Source organism: Polyodon spathula, chromosome 8 (genome assembly GCF_017654505.1).
Source record: "Polyodon spathula isolate WHYD16114869_AA chromosome 8, ASM1765450v1, whole genome shotgun sequence".
Lineage (NCBI taxonomy): Eukaryota > Metazoa > Chordata > Actinopteri > Acipenseriformes > Polyodontidae > Polyodon > Polyodon spathula.
Window position 1 is genome coordinate 5,268,799 of NC_054541.1, and position 10,175 is coordinate 5,278,973.

Consider the following 10,175-nt stretch of genomic DNA (forward strand, 5'->3'; position numbering starts at 1 on the left):
GGGCGGTGCCATTTTAAGGTTTTCAGGTTCTATTTTCAGATCAAGAATAATAATATGAAATAATAATATTTAATAAAGTGTGTGAAAAATGTTCGTTGTTTTGCTCTGGTAAATAAAGACTCTGACTGTAGATGATACTGGTACTAAACAATACTTCTAACAATACTTTCTACTTTTTAAATTCATCTTTTTTTTTAACTTTCTGCAAGTTAACTGTTGCATGTAGATTGTCCCTGTAAATGTTTTGTATAGCTTCAGTTGGCCAGCTATACATACTGCTGTGCTTAACTGTCCCAAGTGGAGAAAAAAAAAACCCCAAAAAAACCAGCACATTAAATCTTTTCACTGGCAACTGGCAAGGCTAATTAAAAACTGGCCAGGTGGCATCTCTAACACAGGATGAGATGTACTGTACTGAAATGCTGGCAAACCTGGAATGGTGATTCAATTACTTCTTGTATTAATATGTAACAGGATCTCAACAGGAAACATAATGACCTTAATTACTCTAAAGACACGCATCTTAACATATGTTGTTCATGTTTTTTTTATTTTTTTATATTTTATAATCTGTTTACAAAGTATTAAAACAAGTTCCCCACCTATATTAACTCCAAGTCCATCATATCATTGCAATATAAAATGTAGCTGTACAGCATGTACATTGTGCTAGTGCGATTGGGTTGTAGTTATACTGTTATTTTTATTACCAAACGCTTACTGTATATTAACTAACCATAACCCTATAGTTGCCAACAATTTGTATGCTGAAAATGGTTAATATGTTATAAACAGTTTCCCTTTAAGCATGACCACGTAAGATTGTATTACAGATAATGACTGCAGTTTGCATACTCACAGTCCTCTGCACATTGTTCAGTTGTACTTGAACCACTTCATTGACCGTCCCAGTAGCAGCTGGCCCTTTGCTGTCCGCAGTGTTCAACTCTGATTGGGTTTCATCCACAGGTTTGCTGCTTTCCTTCTCTTTGTCGGACGTTTTAAACAGTTTGTCAAAGAAGCTGATCTCTTTAGGCTTTGGAGCTTCTTTAGATTCTTTCAAGGGCACATCAAGAAGCAAGGACTGGCTCGGGGGACTCTCTTCTACCTTGACTGACTCTCGCTCTGGGGCAGACAGTTGGGGATGCACAGTCTTCTTTGCTGTGAACTGGTTTGCAGGAGGGTTTTCTGGGCCGCTGGAACACTTGGCCGGCTCTGATGGTGATGAATCATTGGCAGTGGGGGCTTCAGAACGGACTGGTACTGGTTTGGAGAATGACAGTGGGAAACTAGACTTGGCAGCTGGCATTATCTTCTTGGCGTTCTTCCCTGCATTGTTCCCATCCTGCACAGAACTGGAACTCATCTCCATTGTCTTCTGTGATAAGGAGAGCTCTGTGTTCTGTTTGACATCTGCTTTACAGTCAGCTGCAATAGAAAGGGTGTTCATTATCTGAGTTAGCAGGACTTATTAAAGCACTGTTGTTTGGCTCCCTCTTTGTACTTTAATTTCTTTCATTTCTGTTGGACTTTGTGAACATATAATTATAACAGCATTCTGTAATGCATCAGTAATGCTTATTAACTGATCTATCTAATAGGTGCTCTGAGAGATTTAGGAATGTATGTTATAGACAGCATTGTGCAACTTTATTAGAACTCCTCAGTATTTGCCTTGTATATCCTTTATACCTACCTGCATGACAACCTTTGGGTGTGAGAATTTCAATTTTCTGTCAGCAATCAGTAATATAGAATTACAATTTGGAAATGTTACACCACTCTGTACTTTAATTAGCATTTTAAACAACTTCTAAAAGTCTGATTATTTAATATTTGTAGCTATGTGTTCATTTTCTCTTACTGTTTTAAATTAATGCCTTTTGACACCCACACATTCTAGTAATGGTTTATTATTGCAAACATGTATTTTCATTTTAAAAACATAATATATAATATATATATTAATATATATATATTATATATATATATATATATATATAACTATCTAGGTGTGTGCTTGTTTTCGGACAATGTTGCACTTACTTGGTCATTCCACCTGGAGAATCAAGTTGCAGTCAATAATATGCTTTCACCAAGGAAGTAAAACAGTAAAATACATGAGAGTAAGGCAAAGCAAACCTTCTTTTGCTAGTGTAGTATCCAGTGTGTTTTAAAATGAAGAGACATGCTTGCTGTAACATGTGTTTCTTTCAAAACTACACATTTGCGACATGTACAGTGAAGAGAAAGAGCATGGCAGGTAAGATTGATAGACTTATTGTGTTAGCTACTTTAACGTCACTAAAATTGTACTTGAACACAGGCCTCGAGAGGGGAAAGACATGGAATCTAAAGTAGGCACAGTGAACGTAGTGTCACTCAAGAGAGGTTTGAGGCTTTTAGTCTGGCTGTGGATGAGTCCTGGGGTGTTGTAGGTAACAACTTGTTTAAAAAGTCCTAAAGCAGGGTGTGCCAACACCTTCAAAAATTAAGAGGGGAACTTAACCCCCACCAACCCACCACTACTGGCCTGTAGGTAGTTCTGTATGGAAGTGTCTTTAGAAATGAAATTGAAGTACATAACCAAATATTCCTGTGAAAACTAGAAACCCAGTTTTCTTACTGATTTCTGTAACTTTACCAAAGGAGGTGCTGAATGTTTCTGGCAGCAATACAAATATTTTTATTATGCACTTTTTATCATAACTAGGATGTAAAACACTTATATGACAGTGCAATGCTACCTGGTAATTGTGAAGTGCAGGGTTTTGGTATGGGCAAACAATGTATACAATGTAAAGTATTTAACCAGCTGTCCCTTTTTGTGATGTTGGGTGTAATTCAGAGTTGGTCTTATTGCAATTACTCAAATGCTGGCAATTACTGATATAAAAGCACTGGTCTATGCCAGTCAACTAGAGCTTTAGAAAGCTCCTCAATTCACAGTCAAAGCAACTCAGATCTATCAACATTGAAAATAAATAAATAAATCCAATATTTGAGTTATTGCAAAAAGAAACACAAATATGGTAAGGAAAATTAACAAGTAATAAATAAATAAATAAAATGAAGCTTTTTACTTTTTTCTAATAAGAGCTGTTATTAGGGGAAATGTTTCCTATTTAATTCAAATATTTACTTAAAGTGAAGTGACACATGTCAATTATGAGGCAAGTCAAACATCCGTTCTTACAAATACAGTTACAGTAACACCCTCATTGTCCACATAATGGTGTTGATCTACTGTATTACTGATTACTGAGAGCAGAGAAAAAGAACTCCACCCATGCAATTTTCCCTTTACATAAGAATACAACCCATTTTAAACAGGGAGTGGTGTTTAATAAAAAGAACACTACAGAAACAGGACTGCAAAATTGCATTCCCTTAAACTTAAACCATCACGTTTACAAAGTAAAATCCTTGCTTTTCCCATGTGTGCTTGGAGGACTTCATCTTAAAGAACACATAGCTTTAAACTGAATTGTTTTCAGGTATTTGTTACAGTTTTATGATGTCGGCAATCATTCTTGGTTCTTCTGCAATGTATCAAATGCTGTATTTTTGTGTTAAGTTGCTATCACCCAAGAAAAAGAGTTGCACTTCAGTTCTAGATCAGCCAGTGTTTTTATAGAAGCCAGTGATCTGTCACTTTGGATCATGTTTCCTTTTGTGTTGCCAGAAATACACCACCTTGCAGTAGATGGCACTTGCTAATATAAAGACACTTTGAAGATCTAGCCTGTATTACACATGTCTGTGGCAGGCAGCTAGCTCTGATGTGCAGTTCCTGAACTCATAATCAAAGTACATCAACTGTCAAAGACACAACATTTAATTAATTGAATTACTGTCAAAAACATGCATGTCAAATGTTGGCAATAGTGCTTTGCAGTAGTTTGTAAGGCTATTTCTTTTCATATTTAATATTATATATATATATATATATATATATATATATATATATATATATATATATATATATATATATATATATATATATATATATATATATATATATGAATAATATTAAACACATTTTAGTAACCTTAGCAGAACTTTGCTTCAGGGCATGGTGGTAATAGAATGTCACACTTCTAATATATTGCAATTTTAAACATGCATACCAACATCGTTGCTCACTGAAATTTCAATGGGCTGCAGATGTGCACCTCCTTTCTGAAGCTTCCCAGCAATAGGCTCGGCCTAAAACAGAGAAGTTAATTTTAAATACGAAGACATGCAACTTGTGGGACTGTGGCTTTTGGATGTGACTGAGTATTGGTAAAAGTAACTTTTTAAAAACGTAAGCTGATAATTGACAAGCTGAATCAGTGACTAGAGGCATCTACAATACTAGACAAATATGGAATACAGTATTGCCAACATGGAGACTTCATTTTTTCACCTGAACTATAGACTACTAATGAGAAAATGTCATTACATTTTAACAAATGTCTTTCAGTAATTTAACTTCTTAAATGTGTTTTACAGTTATCTGCATATCAGCTCAACATATGCATATGCATTTTCTCACACAAATTAACTTTTGTACCCTCACCACTGCCCACTTAATCCATCTTTAGCCTTTGTTGTCTGATTCATTCGCTTAGCTTTAAAACCTGAAAATAAAACAGTAGAAAGTATATCTATTTCATGTTGGTCCGCAGGTATTAAAGTCAATTTCCAGAGGAAATATTTACCTTGTGTTTCACTCGCCTATCGCAGAGTGGGGTGGGGCAATAAATGTTGCATCCAGTTATAGTTTAGTCATGTTTAAACAGTTCTGCAAAGAAATCATGTGAACCAACACTGGGGGCCTGTTCTTGCTGTTGCACATGGAAAGACTTTAGAAGAAAATGTATTTGAAATTAAAAGTTCAACTGCACAATGATAAGTGGAGCAGTAAAAATAATACTAAAAAATGTGGGTTTCAAATCATAATATTCCTTTAACACTGAAAAACATTAAGAAAATACAAATATTCTTTCATAAATACCTGTATTTCAGAAGCCTCGCCCTCAATGCCCTCTGCATTTTCTGTAGCTGATAATTCATTCCCCATCTTTGAAATGCGGTCCTGCAAGAAACGCCTGTAGCATTAAAATTCATAAAGCACTAGCTTGAGATACTTTGAGAAAAGTGTGTTGTTCATTCAAAGGATATTTACCACAAGCATTGTTTTCTTCATTCACCAATTAAAAGCAATTTAAAAAACTGTGTCAGACTGGCAGTAGTATGTATATATATATATATATGGTCTAATAATTATATTTAATGTCATATATATGTCATATATATATATATATATATATATATATATATATATATATATATATATATATATATATGACATTAAATATAATTATTAGACCACAACATTACCAGCAATCGCAATGGATTTTGAATAAATACTAAACAATGGTCTACATACAGTAGCACATTGGTACCATTATTGAGATGCAAATTATTACTGTGTATAAGTTGTTCATGTGATACCATTGGTGTGTTAAAATATGAAAATGTTACAACTGTAGTACCATTATACCGAGGGCTCATACCACAATATAGCTGCTTTTTGATCAATATTTTGTTGTTGGGTTCGCCACCTGTTTTCTATTTTAAGAAACAGTTCCTTTTTGGAATTCTATTTTTTTTCATTTCAGCTTGATTTTGAATTTTCAGATCTTGCAGGCAAGTTTGAAGAAGTATCTAATTATAAACTGAGTTTGTGTTTCATATATCACAATTACCATGACTAGTTACCTTAACTATAACTTAGTGTATTCTTCTGGACTCACTATATCATTTGTCTCTGTAGATCCCTTTCAATTCAAAGATGCCTACCAAACCATTACGTATGGGATATGCCTGCCTATTGGTAGGTTTTTTCTGAGCTCTACACCAGAGCTGCCGATAGGCCCCTTCCTGGTATGACGCCCTCGGTCCCACCTACCGAGGGGTTAAAACCGTCATTCCACAGAAGCCATTTCTCTTTTTGCCTCTCAAGACGGTAAAGTAAGTACCTGTGTTGTTATCTGAGCGTATTGTGAAAAATAACTTTGATTCTACTGCAGTTCCCTTGCCTTCAGTGTGAAAGCTGGCTTGCCTTTTTCTCTCTGTCTATCCTCAGCAACCTGCGTGCGCTCACGTTGCAGGCTGCTGCTTTCCTGTCTGTGGTATGTGAGTCGACTGCTGGTGCAGTATTGATTTGAAGGAGTGTAGTTTTTTCCAGCCTTCACTCGTGTGGGAGCACCTCCTCCACCGGGACTAGGCTTTGCCATACCCCCGTTGTTGAGAGACTAAGTTAGCTGCCATGTGGCATTTTAAATATGTATAAAACATTGGACAGCCCTGAACATAAATGTGCTAGAGCTGCAGGCTGTTTTCCTGGCTCTCCAGCACGGAACACACATGCTGGTCCGAACGGACAACACGTTAGTGGTGGCGTATGCCAACCACTAGGGTAGCCTTCGGTCCCTGGGGTTTCATCGCATCGCCTTCCGCCTCCTGAATTGGGCACAACGGAACCTGCTGCCCCTACGGGCAATGCATCTTTCTGGAGTGGCGAACTGGGCAGCAGACCTCCTGTTGAGGGACGGTGCACATCTGTCAAAGTGGCGACTCCGCTCGCAGGTGGTAGAGCGCATTTGGGAATGGTTTGGGAAGACGTCGGTTAATCTCTTTACGTCGGGGGAGACAACGCATTGTCCCCTGTGATATTCCCTCCACCGCTTAGGCTGTCCACTCTGTGTCGATGCCCTAGCCCACAAGTGTCTCCTTTACACGTTGCCGCCAGTACCGTTGCTCCTGGCCTTCTTGGAGAAGGTCATGTTAGAGTAAGCGACAGTTCTCTTAGTGGACCCTCGGTGGCCCAGGAGATTCTGGTTCTCGACCCTATGCCAGCTCATGCCAGGCCAGCCCTTGGAGATCCTGCTTCGCTTGGATCTCCTAAGTCAGATGAGAGGCACTCTTTGTTATCCGGAACTGGGCAGGTTCCAATTATGGGTCTGGCCCCAGAACAGGACTAGGGCTATCAGACACAGTTGTGGGTACTCTGCAGAGTGCTAGGTCAGACTCCACTAGGTCACTGTACGCCTATTAGTGAAAGTATTTTCGGAATTGGTGTCTGACTATAAGTCATGACCTAGTTTCTTGTCCCATTCCAGTTATCTTGCAGTTTCTGCAAGAACTGCTCGATGCTGGTAGGTCACCTTCCACATTGAAGTGGCTATCTCTGCATGTCATGCCCCCGTAGATTCAGTATCTCCAGGTACACAGTTTTTGGCTACCCAGTTTCTTAAAGGCGCTCGGCAGCTACTCTCTCTCAGGAGGGCCGTTCTCCCCGAATGGAGCCTTGATGTTTTACTGGAGACTCTCACAAAGGCCCTGTTTGAGCCCATACACGCCTATGAAGACAGCCTTCCTCTTGGCTGTCACCTCTGCAAAACAGGTCAGTGAGCTACAGGCGCTGTCTGTGCACAGCTCCTGTATGCAGATTTGGGACGATGGCAGCAGGGTGTCACCGCGTAAAATCCTGCTTTCCTCCCCAAGGTGATCACAGCCTTCAACATGAATCAGTCTGTGGAACTGGAGTCTTTCCATCCACCTTTTCTTTGGAGGAGGGTAGGAGATTGAACTTCCTCTGCCCAGTGCGGGCGCTGAGATGTTACTTGGATAGAACAAGGGCTCTTTGTCATTCTGACCAGCTCTTTGTTTGTCATGGATTATGGACCCTACGACAGCTCCTCTCAAAACAGTGACTGTCCCACTAGATTGTGGATACAGTCTCTGCGGCGTATGACAATGCTGGCTTACCCCCACCTGGGAGAGTAGCTGTCGCTGCTAGAGGGTTGGCTACATCTTGTGCCCTCTTCAGAGGGGCCTCACTATCTGGCTAGCTGGGCTATGCCACATACATTCACAAAGTTCTACCAGTTGAATGGCAGACCCTTCTTCACCTTCAATAGATAGGAGAGTCCTTGAGGTTGCACGCTCGCACCGCTAACCTAGGGGTAAGCGGTTCTGATGTGTCCCTTTTAAGCTGCCATTCCTTCTCCCTTGCGACGGCTCTGGTACACATTCCCATACATAATGCAAGGTTGCATTGGTTGCCCTCTCGGCTTAGATGCAAAAAGAGAAATGACTTCCGTGGAATGACGGTTTTAACCCCTTGGTAGGCAGGAACAAGAGTGTCATCCTATTGGCAGCTCTGGTATACCAATAGGCAGGCATATCCCAATCGTAATGCTTTGGTGGTGGTCTTCTCTTTCAGGGAACCAGGGTTGTGGTAAGTAACCTAACGTTTCTGTTACTTGTATCCACAAGGGGCAGAGTGTTGCAGCAGTGAAGACGTCCCCATTACAGTTAGAAATCCAGGTTAATGGTGACACTCTGATGTACCAGTTTAGGACTGCCAGACGTCCTGGGAAAATTGGGACTGTTCCAATTCAGCCTTCATTTTTGTACCAATTAGAAACAAAAAAATTGCTGAACCATCATGGTTTTGCTATTTTATTAGTTTTTTATATGTATTATCACATGTTTCAATGGTAATAGCTCATGGGTATGGGTTCTTAATTCAAGTAAATTAACCAATGTTTTCTTTTTCTTTTATTGATTCTAAATGTAATTTAAAAAAAGTAGGGCAGATTAATCCAACATTTCCTCGGGGAAGGAGGTTACACCGAACACCCCACTTTCCTGCTGAAATAGTCTGGACTCGCATTCCAATTCATGAAACTTGGGACATATGCTATGTTAATTAAGCTTACTGTGTTAGTTCAGACCCAACCAAGTTTCTCTTTAGGTTAACAGAGAAAGAACACTGTTTCTTTAATCATGTATCCTGGGGCCTTTAGTACCTTTAGTTTCTTTCACTCTTACCCTGCTCAAGCATTATACTTGTATCTATTTTTTCAACCAGCTTTCCATTGTTTAAATGTTACATTCCATTCTCCATGTGCTTCCCCGCAAAACCATTACAACAAATAATGCCAGGGTCAGCCTTCTTAGATCCTCTTCTAAACAGGTAACACAAGTATTAAAGCCAGGTTTAATACAAATGTGTTATACAAATACACCCACACTTCAAACAATGTATCTTTAAAATAACATTAGATAGTAATATATGTTGCTTTTTTTTATTTCTTACTATTATTAAGTGTTCACGTTTGACAAATGCACAGTTCATTTTCGTTTTGAATCATTAAAAAAATCATACAATGTTACACTCTTTTGAGCAGGCTGATGAGTTTAAGATTTAAAATAGGCACCATACTTCCTTGTACTTATTCAAACTTTCAGGTGTTTATTTAACGAAAATCACACGAAGTTGCATGCATATTGTATTCATTACAGAACTGGTTTTATTACCTTGTTTCGATTCCTGGGTGAGTTCTCTAGCACATTTCACCATAAGGAGCAGCTTGCAGGCTTGGCTGGGTTTGCTTTGCTGGAAGGTGGGAGTGTTTATTTGCCTTTCATGTCCCTTAGCAGCTCTGGTGGTTCCAGTTGATTTAATGACTGTCTGCTTTAAACACCTCACCTGTCCGTAAGATATGGAACACAGTATTCAGGGGGCGGGGCTTGCTGATTCAGCAGCTATTGCTTTTACCATTGATCTGTATTGACTACATTTCCAGCAGTGGACACCATCTGTTCTATAAGAAAACCAAATAACAAAACAATGGGCTTGACAAGCTTTAATTCATCTGAGTTTTTTTTCTATAAATATAATACCGTTTAATGTTGATGGAATTGTTCTTTATTGTTGTTAATGAAACCATCAGTGTTTCCAAACAGCTTCAAATGTAAAACTGCATTGGAGAGGATGTCTGCTTCTCTCAACTTGGGTATTACAGCAGCACTCAAAGTAGTTGCCGTAGACCCACTATCTATCATTGCTCTTAACTTTACTGAGGCACCAAATGCTACATCAGTGTAAAACAGGCTTGCACTTTCTGATGTTCTTTGTACATTCTACCAGGCTGGTATTCATCAAGTGTTCCTGAACTTCACAAGCTGTCCATTTGCTGACAGGCTCTAAACAACATAGGCCAGTTCTTCATCTGGGCAATATCGAATGAACGTAACTGCAGTCATTAGACTTTGATCATCCATAACTTTACCTTGTGCTCTGAAACACTCTTTGACTACTTCAGCTGCCTTGT

At 39.0% G+C, this 10,175-nt stretch overlaps 1 protein-coding gene across 4 annotated transcripts in view; it reads right to left on the reverse strand.

Moving 5' to 3' along the window:
• Positions 1-9,518, reverse strand: part of LOC121319231 (breast carcinoma-amplified sequence 1-like) — a 28,827-nt gene extending 19,309 nt beyond the window's left edge. Inside the window, exons 1-4 of one of the 4 annotated variants that reach the window (XM_041256441.1) lie at positions 9,379-9,518; positions 5,003-5,083; positions 4,131-4,209; positions 860-1,428 (exon numbers count right to left, since the gene is read on the reverse strand). In XM_041256441.1, the coding sequence (XP_041112375.1) occupies positions 860-1,428; positions 4,131-4,209; positions 5,003-5,068 (714 nt within the window). In that variant the 5' untranslated portion in view covers positions 5,069-5,083; positions 9,379-9,518. The remainder of the gene's footprint in view (positions 1-859; positions 1,429-4,130; positions 4,210-5,002; positions 5,084-9,378) is intronic. The other 3 variants (XM_041256442.1, XM_041256444.1, XM_041256445.1) reach the window with 3 other exon arrangements.
• Between the last annotated feature and the right edge of the window lie 657 nt (positions 9,519-10,175).